This window comes from Pelophylax lessonae (genome assembly GCF_965119305.1).
Source record: "Pelophylax lessonae genome assembly, chromosome: 1".
Taxonomy (NCBI): Eukaryota; Metazoa; Chordata; class Amphibia; order Anura; family Ranidae; genus Pelophylax; species Pelophylax lessonae.
Window position 1 is genome coordinate 850711785 of NC_138768.1, and position 22995 is coordinate 850734779.

The 22995-nt window shown below is 42.7% G+C and overlaps 1 protein-coding gene across 1 annotated transcript in view; it reads right to left on the reverse strand.

Moving 5' to 3' along the window:
- Nucleotides 1-1636: 1636 nt before the first annotated feature.
- The window catches only part of VAX2 (ventral anterior homeobox 2), a 193282-nt gene continuing 171923 nt past the window's right edge, over nt 1637-22995 (reverse strand). The window contains exon 3 of the mRNA XM_082268765.1: nt 1637-2812. Coding sequence (XP_082124891.1) covers nt 2348-2812 — 465 coding nt within the window. The 3' untranslated portion in view covers nt 1637-2347. The remainder of the gene's footprint in view (nt 2813-22995) is intronic.

The window sequence follows — 22995 nt, forward strand, 5'->3', positions numbered from 1 at the left end:
ATTAAATTTTTTTTTCTCTTTTTATTTGAACTCCTAATCCATTGGTAAATCTCATGGAGGCATAATATGGATGAAACTCTGATGGAATACCTTTAATCCATTGTGGCTCTAGAAATCAAGGCCAAATTTTCATGTGCAATTATAAATTAAAATAAAAAACAATTTGTCTTTAAATATGAATTCCCAATACAGTGTTAGATCTCCTGGAGTTCTGTAATGGAAAAAATCCTGATGAAAAACTTTTAATTCATCCATTGAGGTTCAAGAAATCAAGGATCAATTCTCATTTACAATTATGAATAAAAAAAAAATGATTAAAAAAAAAAAGAATAAAAAAAAAAAATTTGAACTACCAATCCATTGTTAGATGATCTGAAGGTCTGTGATAGAAGAAATTCTGATGGAATACTTTTATTCCATTCATTGAGGCTCTAAAACTCAAGACTCAACTTTCGTATCCACTTATAAATGGATATTTAAAAAAATATTTTTTTTTTACTTGAACTCCCAATCCATTGGTAAATCTCCTGGAGGTATGGGATGAAAGAAACTCTGATGGAATAACTTTATTCCATCCATTGAGGCTCTAGAAGTCAAGCCTCAATTTTAATTTGCAATTATAAATTAACATAAAAAAGGATTTGTCTTTAAATATGAACTCCCAATACATTGGTAGATCTCCTGGAGGTCTGTGACGCAAGAAATTCTGATGGAATACTTTTATCCCAAATGAATGCATATTTTCTGAATCGGCAGTATATGTAAGAGAGGTTGTTATATGTCAACTATGACAATTTTAAACCTTTTATACACATTATAAAAATGTACCGAGGTCATTTTACTGGCAGTAATAGCTATGGCAGACATTAGTTTGATTTAAAAAAAAAGAGAATCAAATTCAGAGGGTTAAATGTGATTTTTAAGAGCATCATATTAAAATGTCAACTTCCAAATAGGAAATAGAATAATTTAGGACTTTAAATGAGAAAAGTTTTTGATTGGTCACGTCTGAGCCTAGCCATTGCCACTTTGTAGTTTCTAAGACATATTCAAGTAAGATTTTTGTATTATGATACAATCAATACACTTTCAGGCCTACATCTGGTCATACTTGCTCAGATATTTAACAGTTGGTTTGTGCGGGGATTAAAGAGGACCTATACTTGAATGATAAAAATAAAAGGGCTGAGATGTTTACTTTGATGGAGAAAATGCTGCTCCAGGCTCAGGCTAACATAATGCTGCTCCAGGCTCAGGCTAACATAATGCTGCTCCAGGCTGCTCCCTTTTTTTCTGCTTACATGAGAGCCTAGGCATTGCTGCTTACTGGTAAAGAGAAGGATCTGGGATTTGAAAGGTAGGTATGTAGTTCAGCCTTTCTGTTACCCTGTATTTATTAATGTCAGCTGTGACCATATGTTTAAGGTATTGTACAGGGTCAATTTATGTGATTGAAGACGGTTAACCAATAGACACTTTGGGTAGTAGAAGGTTTTCAATGTGTATGTCTGAACCAAAAGGATATTTTTTTTTGCACACCCTAACTTTGATTTTAGAGAAGTTTTTCGACTTTTTTTTTTTTTTTCCCAGAAACGGTTCCACCTCCTAAAACCCTAATACGTACTTATGAGCAATTTTTGAAGATCTTCAGTGAGTACATACTGCCACTGGTGTAGAACATAAATGATAAGTTATGATGACTGCACTAGCAAACAGGCCACTGTACCATTAGATTTGTCTTTACACTCATATTATATCTGTCAACATGTTGGCCAGGAGAGACATTTGCCATATAAAGACCAATTTCATGGAAACTAGGTCAAATTTGACCTTGCTTTGTTAATAACCACATGACATGCAGTATTTGTAGCTTTTACCTATCACCATACCACTGTGACGTCCCTAAATGTCTGTGAGTTTACCATTTGTCCTCTTTTGTTCCACCTACACTGTTCAGTTTTCCAAACTTCTAGTACCAAAGGATAGCCACCTGTGGTCTACAGGAACCTTACATAATTAATGTGTGAAACACCATTGACCTGGACCACAGAGCTGACACTCAAAAGCTCCTCTGTTATTAATTAACAATTGATTTCACACCATTAAACATTGGCTACAGACATATGTGCTGGTGCCCCCATGGTCATTGTCATGCTCCGTACTTCCTGTTTCTGGATTTCGTCATCACTGTGAAAACAAGCACACGCACACACACACACGACTAGACACGTTTGGTTGGAAAAGTCTTCTTGATATTTTTTTTTACTTGCAAGACCAGTCACTAGGTGTGTGGACAGGAAGCAAATGAAGTGGACTTTGACACCAGTTTTAAGGTCAACAATGACTTTTAAGAACTTGGCTTTTTGCTGGTGATACTGTCTTTTCTCTCCAGGCGGGTGTAAGGCTCGAACGCCGAGCTACCCAGTCCATATCCAGTTGGTATTTCGTGGAGGCTTCCCAGTAGAGGACCAGGGAAACACAGAGGAGCTGGTAGCCTCGGAGAAGTTGAAGAAGCTAAGGACGGAACTTGGAGGGTGAAGGCTCCGGCTCCGGGAGGGCTACTGCTTATTCCTGGTGACGTGCTTCCCGAAGTACCCAAGCTGGACCCATTAGCTGATGGGCTGCCCATCGGGTTTTGACTAGGAGAGAGCAAGTTGGGTGGTCCCGGGACGGACAAAAGTCTACCTTGCTCCAATAACCGTAAAATATTGCAAGTCGCGAAGGATTCAGAGCTGGAAGAGGAACGTTTCTCAGAGTCCCTGCTCTGGTCTTTCTTCTGCTTGGTCCTTCGGTTCTGGAACCAGACTTTGACCTAGGGAGAAGAAATAGAAATGATAAACAACCTTGTCATACATACATCCAAGTGACGAACAAGACAAAGAACTACTAACATGGTTAACACACTCCTGTTACTTTTGCTGATAAATTCTTACCATATAATACAGTAGTATTTATTGATCACTAGGTTTTTACTTTTTTTTGCTAAATAAACAAAAAAAGACTGAAAATGTTGAAAAAAATTGTTTTTCTTTGTTTCTGTTATAAAATTTTGCAAATAAATAATCTTTCCTCATAAATTTAGGCCAAAAAGTATCCTGCTACATTTGTTTGGTAAAAATAACTCAAATCAGTGTATATTATTCAGTCTGTTGGAAAGTTATAGAATTTACAATGTATGGTGTATATATATATATATATATATATATATATATATATATATATATATATATATTTGAAAATTGATTAATCATGATGTACTGACTGCCTATCTCATTTCTTGAGGCCCTAAAATGCCAGGACACTGAGGACAGTACAAATACCTCCAAATCAAAAATAAAATAGCTGGCGCACAACGGGGAATAAATATCACCAGGGGCTATACCAATGTCACTGGACACGCAATTAACCAGAGTGAATGATAATCAGTGAAAAGGGCAGATTGAGAAATCCATGTATGGCAAAGTCCATAAAAAAGTCCATAAAAGTCCATAAAAAGCTCAAGGTGCACTCCTGAGGCAGCTCTAGTGACAAGTAGAAGATTTGCTTGGGGGCAACTAGAAGAAAACACAGGCGCCACTCTAAGTGCAGTAACTTGAAACTTTTTTATTTGGATAAACCGCTAGATAGGGGGGTACTCACAAAAGGGATGATTAAAACAGCTCATAAAACACACTCCGGTAAGGATCAGGATGGCTCGAGCGGTGACAAGTAGACAGGCTGTAGCGGTAGCTGCCGCACTTCCTCGTCCCGGGGACACTCAGATGACCGCCCGTCGTCACTTCCGCGAGCGTGATTACGTCATGGCGCCGGCGACGCGTTCTCGGAGCATGCGCTCCTTCCTCAGGCCGAGGAAGGAGCGCATGCTCCGAGAACGGGTCGCCGGCGCCATGACGTAATCACGCTCGCGGAAGTGACGACGGGCGGTCATCTGAGTGTCCCCGGGACGAGGAAGTGCGGCAGCTACCGCTACAGCCTGTCTACTTGTCACCGCTCGAGCCATCCTGATCCTTACCGGAGTGTGTTTTATGAGCTGTTTTAATCATCCCTTTTGTGAGTACCCCCCTATCTAGCGGTTTATCCAAATAAAAAAGTTTCAAGTTACTGCACTTAGAGTGGCGCCTGTGTTTTCTTCTAGTTGGCCACAAATACCTCCAAATTACCGCTTTTTGGAAAGTGGACAGTCTAAGGCAGTGGTCCTCAACCCTGGCCTACAGGGCCCACTAACAGGCCAGATTTTAGGTATTACCTTGGGGAGATGCAGACTAGAGTACTGCAATCACTGAGCAGCAAATGATATCACCTGGGATGTATTTCAGTTATCTTGCAAATCTGGCCTGTTAGTGGGCCCTGTAGGCCAGGGTTGAGGACCACTGGTCTAAGGTATTAAGTAGGGATGGGCGAAAGTTTCAGCCTGAGCATGAGTTGGGGCCAAACACTTGCCTGTTCGCTCGTTCACCGAACACCTGCATTTGCAGGGGTGTCCGCCTCGAGGAACACCCTGCAATGCTCTGAGCGCTGCACAGTACATTTTGTGCCCTGATTGGGCAATGCTTTTCCCAATCAGGGCGCAGTGTAAGCTGGTTGTTAAGGAGCAGGGCCGGGGTTTCCCCGCTGATAGCTGAACAATAAAAAAAAAAAATAAGTGCCGGTAAAAAAATGCCCGGATAAGGGGCTGGTATTGATTTTTTTCTTTTACATTTTGGCATGGGGGGGGGGGACCCCACACCGTTTCCTTCTTTTTTTTTTTCAATAGCCAGGCACCAGCAATTGCAACCAGGAGTCATTTCAAATGGGATTTGACTTGTTTTTTTTTCTTCAGAAATTAAATTTTTGGCTGCAGCATGTTTTATGCATGCTACAGATGCGCCACTTTACAGGCACATTAAGGGGACCCCCCAGGCACTATATTTAAAGGAATTTTTCATTTTTATTTTTGAACTTTAAGCATAATTAAAATCGCTGCTCCTGAAAAAACAATTGTTTTTTTTATTTTTTATTTTATTGATACATGTCCCCCAGGGCAGTACCCAGACCCCCATACCCCTTTTATAGCCAATTACTTGCATATAAGTCTTTACAAGGGCACTTTTGATTTTTCCTGTTCGGCTCCCATAGACTTGAATTAGGTTCGTTGTTCAGGTTAGAACATTTCCCCTGTTCGGGAGTTCTGCTGTGAACCAAACAGAGGGGTGTTCGGCCCATGTCTAGTATCTAGTAAGCGGCATGGTGATTTTTTTTTAAGTTCTTTTTTTGTCACAATTTTTTGATATAAAAATTGTTTTTCACATTTTTTTTTTAAATACTGTCACCAGAGCAGCACAGTATCATTTTGTTTAACCAATTTTTTTCCTTTTTGTGCGTTTTTGTTTTTTTACATACTGTGATCAGAGCCGTACACCATACCATAACATAGAGATCAGAATTATTTTGGCACACTATCATTGAATTATAATCACTGTTATAAGCAAACAGTATAACAAAATGGCATCCATTCATTCATTTTGTACTAGTTTGAAGCTGTGATTGGCCATAGCTATCACCTGGTACAGATGCATTGTAATTGGTCCTGTCTATACTATATGATCACTGTGACCAATCACAGAGATCAACACAATAGTACACAATGAATTGCTATGAATCAAAGTTATTCATTGTTTAAAACTCTCATGTGATCACTGTGATTGGTCACAGCGATCAAATGGTACCAGCACCAGCCCAGTACAATGACCTGTTATAATGTCTGGTGACAGATCGCGCCACAGCGCAGCTTTTAGGGCGCTTGCGAGGTGCATGACTGGGAGGACATCTAATGATATCTTTGAGAGCTCCATCTCGGCTGTCATTTGACTATATGCTGGGAGGGAAGCAGTTAGGTTTGGTCAGCTTTGCCTCATGTAATCCTCTGCTATCTGCATGAGTCACTTCTGACAGTCTATGCTGACACCAAAGAATCTTGTGAGACCCCCCCCCCACCCAGTATACACCAGGTGATTGACACCAGTGGATGTTTCCCTTTGAGACTGTGTATTGGGGTGCCCTTTCGCTTTACTCAGGTCTCCAATTATACTCATCTCCCTGCTTTATGCTGTGCAGTGTGTGACATCAGATCCCCACTCTCTGCCTCTGGAAGCTCAGAATAAAAGTAAATTCTGCACTTTGATTGGCTGTAGAGAAGACAGTGCTGCAGATAGACAGGTACAACGTATGCAGGAGGATTTGTTTCATCTCTGTGAATCAGCTGAGGCCAGTCACTTCACTGGGTTCATGTGAGGCTGGGTTCACACAGGTCCGGCTGCGGTTTGCAGTCTGGTGTCCTGTGTGTTTGTGTAAACCGGTTCAGGTGCAAATTTTTCCATGAATTCGCACTTAAAACGGAACTCAAAAACGCGCAGGATCCTTTTCAAAATCGCACCGCGTTCGCCCCGGACATGTGTGAACCAACTCCATTGAAAGCCGGTCACACTCACGTGTTATGCGAATTGGATGCGGTGTAAAACGTATCTAATTTGCTTATATGTGAACCCAGCCTTAGGGTTTACAACCACTTTAAGGACACCATCTATTTATACAGGTGCATCTCAAAAAATTCAAATATTGTCAAAAAAGTTAATTTATTTCAGTAAGTGAAACTCATATATTTTATGTAGATGCGTTACGCACACAGTGAAATATCTTAAGCATTTATTTCTTTTAATTTTGATGATTATGGCTTACAGCTAGTGAAAACCCAGAATTTAGTATCTCAGAAAATTTGAATATTACATAATAAAAGATTTTTAATACAGAAATGTTGGCTTACTGAAAAGTATGTCCATGTACAGTATAGTATGCACTCAATTCTTGGTTGGGGCTCCTTGTGCATGAATTACTGCATCAATGCGGTGTGGCATGGTATTGATCAGCCTGTGGCACTGCTGAGGTGTTATGGAAGCCCAGGTTGCTTTGATAGCGGCCTTCACCTCATCTGTATTGTTGGGTCTGGTGTCTCTCATCTTCCTCTTGATAATACCCCACAGATTCTCTATGGGGTTTAGGTCAGGGGAGTTTGCTGGCCAATCAAACACATACCATGATCATTAAACCAGATTTTGGTACTTTTGGCAGTGTGGGCAGGTGCCAAGTCCTGCTGGAAAATGAAATTAGCATCTCCATAAAGCTGGTCAGCAGAGGGAAGCATGAAGTGCTCTAGAATTTCCTGGTAGAGGGATGTACTGACTTTAGACTTGATAAAACACAGTGGACCAACACCAGCAGATGACATGGCTCCCCAAATCATCACTAACTGTGGAAACTTCACACTGGATCTCATGCAACTTTAAATCTGTGCCTCTCCACTCTTCCTCCAGACTCTGGGACCTTGATTTCCAAATGGAATGCAAAATGTACTTTCATCTGAGAGGACTTTGGACCACTGAGCAACAGTCCAGTCCTTTTCCCCTTAGCCCAGGTAAGATGCTTCTGACGTTGTCTCTGGTTCAGGAGTGGCTTGACACAAGGAATGCAAGACAGTTGTAGCCCATGTCCTGGATACGTCTATGTGTGATGGCTCTTGAAGCACTGACAGCAGTCGTAGTCCACTCCTTGTGAATCTCCCCCAAATTCTTGAATGGCCTTTGCTTCACAATCCTCTCAAAGCTGTGGTTATCCCTGTTGCTTGTGCATCTTTTTCTACCACACTTTTTCCTTCCAATCAACCTTCCATTAATATGCTTGGATACAGCACTCTGTGAAGAGCCAGGTTCTTTAGCAATGACCTTTTGTGACTTACCCTCTTTGTGGAGGGTGTCAATGACTTTCTTCTGGATAACTGTAAAGTCAGCAGTCTTCCCACATGATTGTGTAACCTACTGAACCAGACTAATGCTGGCCTTACACTATATGAAAAATCGGCCAAAATTCGGTCATTTGGACAGTTTGTTCGTTTTTCGGCCAGTTAATGGGCACAAATCCGTAATCGGTTGTGATGTTTTTGAGCCGTAAAAACGAAGGACAAGTTTGGAAATTCTCTGCCGAATGAACGATAAATTGAAAAGTTAATGTGTTTCTCATCCAAACTGTTTGCACTAGGTATATGTGAAAAAATAAACAAAAAACTGATTCATTTATGTCCATTGAATGATTAGTCATTACATGATGGCACTATCATTTGCTCTCACGGCCAAGTGTTCGTTTTTTGAAAATTATTTTGAACGATTTTTCATATACAGTAGTATATGGCCAGCATAAGAGACCATTTAAAGGCTCAGGAAATCTTTGCAGGTGTTTTTGAGTTAATTAGCTGATTAGAGTGTAACTTTTTCACAATAGTCTAATTTTCTGAGATACTGAATTTTGGGTTTTCACTGGCTGTAAGCCATAATCATAATCATCAAAGAAATTCTTGAAATGCATCACTCTGTGTGTAATGGATCTATATAAAATACATGAGTTTTGCTTTTTTAATAGATTACTAAAATAAATTAACTTTTTGATGATATTCTATTTCTTTATAATGCACCTGTAGTTGGGATATGGTGAAAACTAAGGATCGATCAATTATCGGCAAAGCCGGTAAATCAAGGGCCGATCTGCACATTCCCCGATATACAGTGCCTTGTGAAAGTATTCGGCCCCCTTGAACTTTGCGACCTTTTGCCACATTTCAGGCTTCAAACATAAAGATATAAAACTGTAATTTTTTGTGAAGAATCAAAAACAAGTGGGACACAATCATGAAGTGGAACAAAATTTATTGGATATTGAGAGAGTTTGATGCACTGAAAGTAAAGGGGCTGAATAATTTTGCACGCCCAATTTTTCAGTTTTTTATTTGTTAAAAAAGTTTGAAATATCCAATAAATTTCGTTCGACTTCATGATTGTGTCACACTCGTTGTTGATTCTTCACAAAAAATTACAGTTTTATATCTTTATGTTTGAAGCCTGAAATGTGGCAAAAGGTCGAAAAGTTCAAGGGGGCCGAATACTATTCGGTTACCGATATTGCCGATATTTCGGGAAAGTGCTTGTACCGGAGTAATGCCTGCAGCTAGAGGCATCACCCCGGTACCGGCGTCCATAGCCGACGGTCAGCTGTCTTGTAATGACTCCCCCCCGAACCCCCCCCCCCCCCGCCGCCTTCCCACCCGGGCATCCTACCTGCACGGCCACCGATAGTTGAGCCGAAGAGAAGACCCGATCAAATGACAGCATTCAAATCAGCCAAACTTGGCTGTTTTGAATGCTTTTAAGTACAGAGGAGGGGTTTGGGGTCTTTTAGATCCCCAGATTCCTCCACAACAGTACCTGTCAAGTGTAAAAATAAAAAAAAAATTAAAATGTACAAAAATATTGGCCAATATCGGCCGATACCGATATTCAATGGCCAAAATATCGGTATCGGTATCAGCAACGAAAATCCGATATCGGTCGATCACTAGCGAAAACCATCCCTGTGGTTTGAGAAGTTCAGGTAGAAACTCATTATACCAGAAGGGTGTGCATTATAAAGTATATCTAACATAGTCATTACCCTTTATAGATATATGAAATCATTTCATATTTCCAGATTTAATAAAAAGACCCATGTTCATCAAATATAATAAAGACTGGATGGTAAGACCTGTAGCAAGTTGGTTAGTTACACCATTGATTTATTTATCTACTTTTTCAATTTTCTTATTTATTTTTTTTAAATTACATCTACTTATAGTTTAGGTATATGGATGCTTTTCAGGTTTTTTCCCAAATGGAGGTAAAATAAACAATTGTGCTCTTAATTTAAAACAAAACAATTATTTGGGTGAAAAGATTTCAGCACTCCGGCCATACAAATCCCATTCTACCGTCTGCCGTGCTGACTCTTTTATAGAGGGGTTAATTAGCTTGCCTGTCCCAGGCTGCCATTGATGGCGGCTTTGTATGGACGCTCAGCGTGCATTGTGGAAAGAGCCGCCTGCAAAATGGAGTTTCTCGGAGGGAGTATAGAAAAGTTTCCCTACGTCCACTTCATCCATAATTCACCTTCTTCCTGCTCTAAAAAGAGATTGGAGAGGGGGGGGGGGGCAGGAAGAATAACCCCCACCACTACCCCCGCGCTACCCCTGACCAACCTTTCTAACAGTCTTGGTTGTACAATAGAAGCCTGCGGATAGAGGAACATGCTAATGGACAGCACTAGAACACTGCAATACAAAGAGAATTGTCATTCCTTTTAATACCTTACAGAAAAACTGCTTTGTATTTTCTATAAGCAAATATTTTGAGCTGTTATTGTCATATTTATCTTAAAACAATCAGTCGTTGGTACAAGCTTGCTGTTCCGTATTTCAAATATTGCATTACGCTTTGTAATTTCTCCTTCAAAGCATGAAGCAAAAGGCAGCAGATGAGGAAAAATGGCTGCTCCCATGTACATAGAAATATACAAATTAGAGATTTAAGGTTTTTAACCACTTAAGCCCCGGAAGATTTTACCCCCTTCCTGACCAGGGCCTTTTTTGCGATTCGGCACTGCGTGACTTTAACGGACAATTGCGCGGTCGTGCGACGCTGTACCTAAATGAATTTGGCGTCCTTTTTTTCCCACAACAGAGCTTTCTTTTGGTGGTATTTGATCACCTGTGCGATTTTTTGATCATGCGCTATAAACAAAAAAAGAGCGTAAATTTTGCAAAAATAACAATATTTTTCACATTTTTTTATATGACATTCCCAAAAAAAAATTTAAAAATCAAAATTTTTTAACATTTTAGGCCAATTTGTTTTATGCGACATATGTTTGGTAAAACAAATCGCAAAAAGCATATTTTGATTGGTTTGCGCAAAAGTTATTGTGTTTACTAACAAAGGGAAAGATTTTTGTCATTTTTGTTGTTTTTTTTTAATGAGTAATGGCGGCGATCTGCGATTTTTTTTGCAGGACTGCGACATTGCGGCGGACAGATCGGACCCTTGACTGACATTTTTGACACTTTTGGGGTTACCAGTGACATAACTACAGTAATCAGTGCTAAAAATATGCACTGTTACTGTAAAAATTACACTGGCAGTGAAGGGGTTAACTTTTTTTTGAGAGGGAGGGGTTAAGTGTGTCCCTAGGGGCGTGCTTCTAACTGTGATTGGCTGTGGCTTGAGGTGTAAGAACAGAGATCAACCGTCTTACGTAGCAGAACCGTATGATCACCATTCTTATACGGGAGAATGACAGGCGGCTTTGTTTACATTAGCCGCCTGCCTTTCTCCCGGTGTAACGGACAATCGCGAGTGCCCGGCGGACATCGGGTCCGCCGGGCACACTCGCGGGGGGGTCCGTGGGCGAGCAAGAGCGGGAGCACGCCTTCGGCGGCGCGCACTCGCTCCCTAGAGCCTCACAGGCTAGCGACGTAGACCTACGTCACTTTGCCTGTGAGGGGCTGACTGCCGACGTAAATCGTCGTTAGGCAGTCGGCAAGTGGTTAAACATTAAAGGGGACCAGTCACAAACCTAGGACTTTGGAAAAGATAATAACACATTGGTTAAAACCTCATGTCAAAATTATTATTATTATTATACAAAATGTATGTAGGGTCAACAGTTTACGCAGCACTTTACAGCTTGAGGGCAGACAGTACAAATACAATACACTTTAATACAGTGCTCGTTAGAGCTTACAATCTAAGAGGGAGGGTCAAGAGATACAAGAGGTAATAACTGGGGGGGATGTGCTGATGGAGAAAATAAATAATAAATGTACAATTGTTAGATGGGGCCAGATAGGCTTCTCTAAAGAGATGCATTTCAGGGATTGTCTGAAAGTAGGAGATAGTCAGACAGATTGGGGTAGAGCATTCCAGATAATGGGAGATGCTCGGAAGAAGTCATGGAGGTGAGCATGGGATGAGGTGACAAGCGAGCTAGAGAGGTCTTGGGAGGAGTGAAGAGGATGATTTGGTTGGTATTTTGAGACCAGGTTAGTGATGTAGCTGGAGGCCAGGTTGTTGATGGCTTTGTAAATTACTGTTAGTATCTTGAAGTGAATTTGTTGGTTGAGTGGCAGCCAATGGAGGGATTGGCAGAGAGAGGTAGCAGAAGCCAAGCGTTTTGTAAGGTGGATGAGTCTGGCAGCCGCATTCATAATGCACTGAAGGGGCCTATTTAGAGGTAAGTCAATAAGGAGGGAGTTGCAGTAGTCGAAGCGAGAGATGACCAGGGAGTGGGTTCGAAGCTTTGTGGTGTCATTGGTTAGGAAGGGGCCTTTCTTGGAGATGTTGCAGAGGTTGAGGCAGCAAGCTTTGGACAGCGTCTGGATGTGGGGCCGAAAGGATAGTTCAGAGTCCAGGATTACACCTAGGACCTTGGCATGGGGGGACGGGTTGATAGTTGAGCCTTTGATTTTGAGAAATCAGGGGAAGTGACACGTGGGGGAGGAAATATCATGAGCTCTGTTTTGGATAGGTTGAGTTTGAGGAAGTGATGTGACATCCAACTTGTCTGTTAGTAAGTTGGTGACGTGTGAGGAGACAGATGGAGTGAGTTGGGGCTGGAGAGGTAGATTTGGGTGTCGTCAGCATAGAGATGATATTAACCACTTTAACACTGCTCACATTGCTGCTACTGCAGCAATGTGGCTCGTTATCGTCCAGCGACGTAGACCTATGTCGCTGGACTCCACTCCTTGTGGGCAGCGCGCGCAAGCCGCCGGAGGCTCGCTCCCGCTGTTTTCAGTCCCAGCGGGAGTCGGGCCAGGGGAGGAGCAGCGGCGATCGCTGCTGCTCTTCCCTGATCGTCGGGGAATCTACTTTGGAGATCCGCCCACTTGTGTAAACAGAGCGGGCGGATCTCCTCAGTGACAGACAGTGACAGATTGCAGGGTTCAGCATAGCTGAACATGCGATCTGTCCTTGTGTCACTCAGTCACCCCCCCCCCCCCCCACACGTTAGTAAGCACCAGGCATACATTAACCCCTTCCTCTCCAATAAAATTAACCCTTTCCCTGCCAGTGTCATTTTTACAGTAACAGTGCATATTTATAGCACTGATTACTGCAGTAATGTCACTGGTACCCCCAAAAGTGTCAAAAATGTCAGTCAAGGGTCCGATCTGTCCACCACAATGTCGCAGTCCCGCAAAAAAAATCGCAGATCGCCGCCATTACTCGTTAAAAAAAAAAACACCAAAAATGACAGAAATCTTTCCCTTAGTTAGTAAACGCAATAACTTTTGCGCAAACCAATCAAAATACGCTTATTGTCATTTTTTTTTCCAAACATAGGTAGCAGAAAACAAATTGGCCAAAAATTTTAAAAAATTTTGATTTTTACATTTTTTTGGGGGGGAATTTCATATAAAAAATGTTAAAAATATTGTTATTTTTTCAAAATAAACGCTTTTTTTTGTTTATAGCGCAAAAAGTAAAAATCGCACAGGTGATCAAATACCACCAAAAGAAAGCTCTGTTTGTGGGAAAAAAAGGACGTAAATTTCGTTTGGGTACGGCGTCGCACGACCGCGCAATTGTCAGTTAAAGTCACGCAGTGCCGAATCGCAAAAAGTGGCCTGGACGTAAGACAGCAAAATCCTCCGGTGGTAAAGTGGTTAAAAGTCATGAGAGGCAATCAATTGACCAAGGGAAGAGGTGTAGATTGATAAAAAGAGAGGTCCAAGAACAGAACCTTGGGGGACCCTGATGGAGAAAGGAAGAGGAGAAAAGGAAAAAGAGTTTTAAGTCACACTGAAGGAGCGATGGGATAGGTAGGATGAGAACCTGCGAAGAGTACAGTCACCGAGACCAAAGTAGTGGAGTTTTTTGAGGAGGAGGGGGTGGTCCACTGTATCAAAGGCAGCAAAGAGGTCCAGGAGAAGTAGTACAGAATAGTGTCTTTGTGGTTTTAGCCATTAGTAGGTCGTTGGTGAGTTTAAGAAAAGCAGTTTCCATGGAGTGTTGAGGGCAAAATCCAGACTAAAGGGGATCAAGAAGTTTTTTCATAGTCAGATGGTCACTCAGTTGGTTGTAGACCAGCCTTTTAAGGAATTTGGAGGAGAAGAAGAGTAAGGAGATGGGGTGTAGGTTGCTAAGATTGGTTGGATCCAGTGAGGGCTTTTAAAGGATAGGGGTTTTAGAGAGTTGGGGAAGATGTCAGAAGAGAGGGAGAGATTGAAAAATGATCACTAGATCACATGGAAGTTATAATGAGCAGCATTGAAACACCAGGGTGTCACAGGGACAGGACGTGATGAAAAATCTGCTCACTGGAGATGGCAACAGAAACACTATTGGTTGGCTAAGTGAGGAAAACTAAGAACGCTCGTGGGCGGTGCAGCATGGTGTGGTGACAATAACACACACAAAGTCCAGGTACAAATAATGGAGCTTGTATTGAATCAAAGACAGAACAGTTCACAACAAACCTAGTGGAAGGAGGCCCAAACAGGAACACTAACAGAAGCCAACAGTGTGTGGTGGAGCAGGTTTTAGCGGAACTAACAGTGTCTGCCTGAAGGGGCTGAACGCGGCCTGGCCAGTCCAAGCCCAAATGGGAAGGTGTCCAGGGAGAGTGCAGAGCACCATGCTTTCCCTACTCATCTGGAACATTTCTCTAATCTGTCCCTGACAGATGGGTGACCTGTCCTTACACAAGAATGTGAACCAAACCCAGGGGCAAGGGTCCTAAATAGACTCTGCCACACCTGAGGTGGCCATCAGAGTCAAATGAGCAACCAGCATCCAATTGGATTGCTGCCCCAGTGACTGAGGAAACCATACCGGTACCATGTTCCTCCTGACTTCCTCTCCCTCGGCATTGCCTCTGCGTTTGAGCGCCACCTGCAGTGGAGACAACAGACTGCACCTGCCTACATGCTTGTCCAGATTTTATCCCCGTCCGTGACTTCCTGTCCTGGAGACACCTATGATCCTCATTTCATAGGCTAATCTTGCCAAAAGGAAAGTAGAAAGAACTCTTCTCAGTGTCTCTACTGTCTACTCTCCAGGTGCCCAAACTGTGCCCCCGGGACCAAATGTGATTTTTTGGAACTTATTGTGCGGCTATGGGGCCCCTGCAGACAGCGGTCTGTTTTAGTGCATACTAATGGTTTGAGTGATTTCATACTATTCTGTAATGTCCATCCCTTCTCTCTTTTTATGCGTTGTGAAATGTGAAAACATCACTTTGTAAAAGGGTTGTAATAGCAAGGATCTCTAGCAATCTATGACTGTCTCCTTAAGCGTGTCTCCAACAACTCCTATAGCATGTCTACAGTCCCCGGTTTGGTTAGATAATACTTACTGACCAGAGGAAGGAACATTACAAAAGGAACATAAAAATGGCAGACTACTGTGGCACCTGAAAGTGCTGGGACATATCTTTTGCTCTTCCGTGCAAGCTTTAAAAGCTCTCCAGGAGCCAGTCTGATCATTTCCATTCTTGGTGATGCAACTGGTCTTTAGTGGATGAATAGGTACCATTGTCAGTGATTTCACTGGTCTCTAGAGGATGGATAGGTACCATTGTCGGTAATGTCACTGGTTTCTAATGGATGGATAGATGCCATTGTCGTGGGTGCCACTGATCTCTGGTGGTTGGATAGGTACCATTGTTCATGATGTCACTGGTCTCTAGTGGATAGATAGGTACCATTGTATGTAATGGCACTGATCTCTAGTGGATGTATAGGTACCAATGTTAGTGATGCCCCTAATGGACGGATAGGTACCATTGTTCATGATGTCACTGGTCTCTAGTGGATAGATAGGTACCATTGTATGTAATGGCACTGATCTCTAGTGGATGTATAGGTACCAATGTTAGTGATGTCCCTAATGGACGGATAGGTACCATTGTTCATGATGTCACTGGTCTCTAGTGGATAGATAGGTACCATTGTATGTAATGGCACTGATCTCTAGTGGATGTATAGGTACCAATGTTAGTGATGTCCCTAATGGACAGATAGGTACCATTGTCGGTAATGTCACTGGTCTCTAATGGATGGATAGATGCCATTGTCGTGGATGCCACTGATCTCTGGTGGTTGGATAGGTACCATTGTTCATGATGTCACTGGTCTCTAGTGGATAGATAGGCACCATTGTATGTAATGGCACTGATCTCTAGTGGATGAATAGGTACCAATGTTTGTGATGTCCCTAATGGACAGATAGGTACCATTGTTGGTGATGTCACTGGTCTCTAGTGGATGGATAGGTTCCATTCTTGGTGAGGTCACTGGTCCCTAGAGGATAAATAGGTACCATTGTTGGTAATGTCACTGGATTCTAGTGGATAGATAGGTTCCAATTCTGGTGATGTCACTGGTCTCTAGTGGATGGATAGGTACCATTGTTGTTGATGTCATTGGTCCCTAGTGGATGGATAGGTACCATTGTTGGTGATGTCACTTAAGGGGGCAAGAGAGGAGTTTGCCCTGGGTCCCCCTGCCAGAAGGGGCCCCAGACTTCCTTTATTTAAAAAAATTAATTATTATAAAATTGGTGTTAATGTAGCTCTTAGAATATATTTAGGAATGATGGTCACTAGTAAGTCGGGGAAAAGGTCAATCAGTAAATTGACACTTATAAAGAATTATCTGAGAACTATGATGACCCAATGAGGAGAGCAGTGACTTCACGATGATACAGTTTAATGAGTTACGTAAAGATTTTGCAGAGTCTAAGTGCAGAAATAAAGACTTTTTGTAAATATTGTAGTGTGATGCATAACTGTGGTGTATGACTTGCCAGTTCACATGTGTTATGTGTATTCTTAAAGTCAAACAATATTGAGAAAAAAATCAGATTAGTGTCTTCTTCGGAACTCAACTCCTGTATTTTTTTTTTAGAACAAATGTGGTTTATCAATCATTTCAGTTAACTTTTTATTTGTCGTATAATTTAGTTTCAATGTTGAGGGGCCCCCGAACTTGAAACTTGAAGTGTCCCGGGCCTCCCAAGGTCTTAATTTGGCACTGTCTCTAGTGGATGGATGCCTCAGTCATGTCATCTAAAGGTGCCTGCACATATAATTACATACCTTTAAAGTCTGGAAGGCTGGGGAACTCTAACATATAAATACTTCATTTCAGCAAAGACTTAGAAACATATTAATGTTCCCTGGGTTTTGGGGGGCTCTATAGAGTATGTGATCATAGGTGTAGCCACCTTCACATAACAGTCTGCCTTTAGTTAAGGAAATTGTTTAACTACTTCCGGTCCGCGCTATAGCCGAAAGACGGATGCAGCGCGGACCCACATTTTCGGGAGGCCGTCTTTAAACGGCCTCCCAGACACAGGCTCCCCGCGCGCTCCCGCGAGCGCGCATCGGGGAAAATCTGTGTTGGCCGTGTCCCTTGGACACAGCCAATCACAGATCGTGGTTAATGGCCAATCACAGCGGCCATTTACCACGTGATCGGGCCGTGCAATGAGAGATGATCTCATATGTAAACATATGAGATCATCTCTCATCGCCAGCGCTCCTTCCTCACACGGAGACTGCAGTGTGAGGAAGGAGGAGAGCTGCCCAGCCGCCGGGGACACAGAAGAATGTAATCAGGGCACCGATCACCAGTGCCCTGATTACTAGAGGTAAAAAAACATACACAGTGCCCACCATCAGTGCCCACAGTGCCTGCCATCATTGCCCCCCATCAGTGCCCACAATCAGTGCCCATAGTGCTGCCAGTCAGTGCCTATCAGTGCCTGCTCATCTAGGCACTGATGAGCACTGACTGGCAGCACTATGGGCACTGAGTGTGGGCACTGATGGTGCTGCCCATCAGTGCCACCCATCAGTGCTCATCAGTGCCACCCGTCAGTGTCCATCAGTGCCATTGGCCAGTGCCCATCAGTGCCGCCTATCAGTGCCCGTCAGTGCCGCCTCTCAGTGCCACCACTCAGTGCCACCTCTCAGTGCCCAGAAGTGCCGCCTATCAGTGCCGCCTATCAGTGCTCATCAGTGCGGCATATTAGTACCTCCTCATCAGTGCCCATAAGTGCCACCTCATCAGTGCCCATAAGTGCCACCTCATCAGTGCCCATCAGTGCAGCCTATCAGTGCCCATCAGTGCCGCCTCATCAGCGCAAATTAGTGAAGGAGAAAAATGTATTTATTTTCAAAATTTACTCGCAGAAAATAAGAAAAACTTTTTTTTTTTTCAAAATTTTCTGTCTTTTTTTTTGTAAAAAATAAAAACCCCAGAGGTGATTAAATACCACCAAAAGAAAGCTCTATTTGTGTGAAAAAACTGATAAAAATTTCATATGGGTACAGTGTAGCATGACCGCGCAATTGTCATTCAAAGTGTGAGAGCGCTGAAAGCTAAAAATTGGTCTGGATGGGAAGGGGGTTTAAGTGCACAGTAGGCAAGTGGTTAATGGCTATAGCTCTGGTTTACATTTTTATAGTGATCCCATGATACAAATATAAGCATAATTATGAATGCAAAACATCTAAAATAGCAATTTTGTATGACAAGTTGACAACATAAAGAGTTGGAGTATGATAACTGGTCACCTAATATGACAGATCCCAAATCATGACACATTTTTTTCCATGCATGTCCAATAGCCAAGGTACAATCAAGCAGAGTCCGGGTGATGTGGGAGCCTGACAATCCACAGCTCACTGTAATAGCAAATCAATAGGAGCATACAACACGTACAATGTACCCGCTGGGCGATTTCTACAATAAAATGGACTATTATCTACCTCTCGGCCAGAGATCGAAAAACACAGTGTGGTCCCCAAAGCAGCCACAGAATTCATAACAGAACCCTCTGAGTCCACAAAATATTCTCTCTACCACTTACTGTGCACATACTCAATATATATTATGACATATTTAAATTAAATCTACAGGCAAACTGATGTATAGTCTCAGTACTGATCAAAAAGGGCATATTTCAGAAAAGTATCAGTGAAGATGTACATATTGTTTATTAAATATTCTGCATAGAGCTAGTGATATCACTGAGAATGCAGCCTATCTATTCACCAGAGATGGGTGACATTACTGAGGATAAAGCCTAATCATTCACCAGAGACCAGTGATGTCACTGAGAATGCAGCCTATCCATTCACTAGAGACCAGTGACATCACTGAGAATACAGCCTATCCATTCACTAGAGACCAGTGACATCACTGAAAATGCAACTTATCCAATCAATATCAATGACATCACCGAACAAGCAGCCTAGCTATTCACTAGAGACCAGTGATGTCACTGAAAATGCAGCCTATCCATTCACTGGAGACCAATGACATCACAGAAAATACAGCCTGTCCAATCACTAGAGACCAAATACATAATTGAGAATACTGCCTATCCCATAACTGGAGGTCAGTGACATCATTGAGAATACTGCCTATCCCATAACTGGAGGTCAGTGACATCATTGAGAATACTGCCTATCCCATAACTGGAGGTCAGTGACATCATTGAGAATACTGCCTATTCCTTCACTAGAAACCAGTGACATCACTGAGAATGCAGCCTAACTATTTATTAGAGATCAGTGACATCACTGAGAATGCAGCCTAACTATTTATTAGAGACCAGTGACATCACTGAGAATGCAGCCTAACTATTCACTAGAGACCAATGACATCACTGAGAATGCAGCCAATCCATTCGCTAGAGACCAGTGACATCACTGAGAATGCAGCCTAACTATTCACTAGAGACCAATGACATCACTGAGAATTCAGCCTATCCATGCACTAGAGACCAGTGACATCACTGAGAATGCATCCTAAATATTTATTAGAGACCAGTGACATCACTGAGAATGCAGCCTAACTATTCACTAGGGACCAATGACATCACTGAGAATGCAGCCTAACTATTCACTAGAGACCAGTGACATCGCTAAGAATGCAGCCTATCCATTCACTAGAAACCAGTGACATCACTGAGAATGCAGCCTATCCATTCACTAGAAACCAGTGACATCACTGAGAATGCAGCCTATCCATTCGCTAGAAACCAGTGACATCACTGAGAATGCAGCCTATCCATTCACTAGAATGAAACTTATCCAATCAATATCAGTGACATCACTGAACAAGCAGCTTATCTATTCACCAGAGACCAGTGACATCACTGAGAATACTGCCTATCGAATAACTAGAGACCAGTGAGATCACTGAGAATGCAGCCTATCCATTCACTAGAGACCGGTGACATCACTGAGAATGCAGCCTATCCCTTCACTAGAGACCAGTGACATCACTGAGAATGCAGCCTATCCATGCACTAGAGATCAGTGACATCACTGAGAATGCAGCTTGTTCATTCACTAGAGACCAGTGACATACTCCTGGTTCCAGGGCCACATGTAAGGGAGCGAGGAACGGCGGCTCCGGCACATCCGGCTTACAAAGCCCGCTTTCCCTCACTCGTGGATGGTTAGTGATGACCAGCTCTTCCTCTACCTCCACGGCGGAAGAGTCCTATGGACAAATTTGTGGTCCATGGCCCCCCAGTGCCACCGCAAACCTCCAATCCGATCAATCACAGGCAGGCTTCCCTGCTGCCAACATGGCAGACGGCGTGGCTCCCGCTGGCAGACCGGTCCTCCCTGCAGACTCTGCAGACTATTCTGCACAACTGTCCCCACAGCTAGAGGAGCAGTATGCCGGAATAGCCCAGGCTGTCACAGCCCTCCTGTCCCCCACAATAATGGCAGCTGTGGATAGAGCAGTAGCCGCAGGGACTGTTCAGCATAGAAAGGAGATGGGTGACCATGCTAAGAGACCAGTGACGTCACTGACAATGCAGCCTATCCATGTACTAGAGATCTGTGACATCACTGGGAATGCAGTCTATCCATTCACTAGAGACCAGTGACATCACTGAGAATACTGCCTATCCATGTACTAGAGATCAGTGACATCACTGGGAATGCAGTCTATCCATTCACTAGAGACCAGTGACATCACTGAGAATACTGCCTATCCAATAACAAGAGATCAGTGACATCCCTGAGAATGCAGCCTATCCATTCACTAGAAATCAATGACATCACTGAGAATGAAGCCTATCCAATCACTAGAGGCCAATGATATCATTGAAAATGATGCCTATCTAATCACTATAGGCCAGTGACATCACTAAGAATGCAGCTTCCAGAACTGGAACTGGAGAAAGTCCAGAGAAGGGCAACAAAAATAATTAGGGGAATGGAGGACATCAGCTATGAAGAAAGACTACAAGCACTGAACCTATTCTCTCTGGAGAAGAGACGATTGAGGGGGGATATGATATCAATGTACAAATACTGTACTGGCGACCCTAGCATAAGGAACAAACTATTCAGAGTAAGGGAATACAATAAGACACGTGGCCACTCACTAAAACTTGAGGAAAGGCGGTTTAACCTTAAAGTAAGGGGTTCTTCACTGTAAGAGCGGTAAGGATGTGGAATTCTCTTCTGCAAGCAGTCGTATCAGCGGGGAGCCTTGATAGTTTCAAAAAACTATTGGATGGACACCTTAAAGACCACAACATACAGGGGTATACAATGTACGGTTAAAAGCAAACACACACACACATCATAGGTTGAACTGGATGGACTAATGTCTTTTTTCAGCCTCACTAACTATGTAACTATGTAACTATGCAGCTTATCCAATCATTAGAGACCAGTGACATCACTGAGAATAGAGCCTATCCATTCACTAGAGACCAGTGATGTCACTGAGAATGCAGCCATTGACTAAAAACTTGTGACATCACTGAGAATGTAATTTATCTAATGAATATCTAATGAATATCAGTGACATCACTGAACAATCAGGCTATCCATTCACTAGAGACTGTGGTGACATCACTGAGAGGGAAGCCTATCCATTCACCAGAGACAGATGATGATGTTGCAGGCCAAGCCACACAGTGTTCCCTTTTCAGTGGAAGTCTGTTCAGACCAACCAATATTGATGGATGGATGGATGGATAGATATTGGGCATCCCAATCTTAGTCCGTAGGGTTCGCTATTTTGTTTGCTGTGCAATGGTGCGCAGTCATGTTGCAACAGGAAAGGGCCATCCCCAAACTGTTCCCAAAAATTTGGGAGCATGAAATTGTCCAAAATGTCTTGGTATGCTGATGCCTTAAGAGTTTCCTTCACTGGAACTAAGGGGTTAAAGCCCAACCCCTGAAAAACAACCCCACACCATAATCCCCCCTCCACCAAATGATTTGGACAAAGCAAGGTCCATAAAGACATGGTGAGTGAGTTTGGGGTGGAGGAACTTGACTGGCCTGCACAGAGTCCTGACCTCAACCCGATAGAACACCTTTGGAAAGAATTAGAGCGGAGACTGCGAGGCCTTCTCATCCCCATCAGTGCCTGACCTCACAAATGCGCTTCTGGAAGAATGGTCAAACATTCCCATAGACACACTCCTAAACCTTGTGGACAGCCTTCCCAGAAGAGTTGAAGCTGTTATAGCTGCAAAAGGATGGGTCAACTCAATACTGAGCCCTATTGACTAAGGGAGGGGTGCCATTACAGTTCATGTGGATATAAAGGCAGGTGTCCCAATACTTTTGGTAATATAGTGTATTTCCCATGGCTTCCTATCTCTTCAAACCTCTTTCAGCCATTTCCTGTCTGCCTGCATCCTTGTAGGCTGCATTTCATTGCTTTGCTAGTTACGACAACAGGGGTCCATGCCTGCAAAATGTGTTTATTGGCCAGGCTGATTGTAGTCTCCACCAGGGGTGCATGGGAGAGGGTGACAACACAAGAGCTCAACTGGAAGATGGTTGTCACCCCATGACTAGAAGTGCCTAAACAAGGACCTTCATGGCAGGATCCCCAGGTATTACTTTAATATTTTAATAAAAGCTGCAAAGTCAAAAAAAATGAAAAACGGCTTTTTACAATGACATTAACATTCTAAGGCTTTTTCTGAGACTTTAGCGATTGGATTTAGATCGACTTTAACAATGGCAACCTACGAATGCCTCTCCCCAGAGTTTTCCTTTTAAGATGACTTGAATAATTGTGTCTGACACGGCCTTAATTCTGGC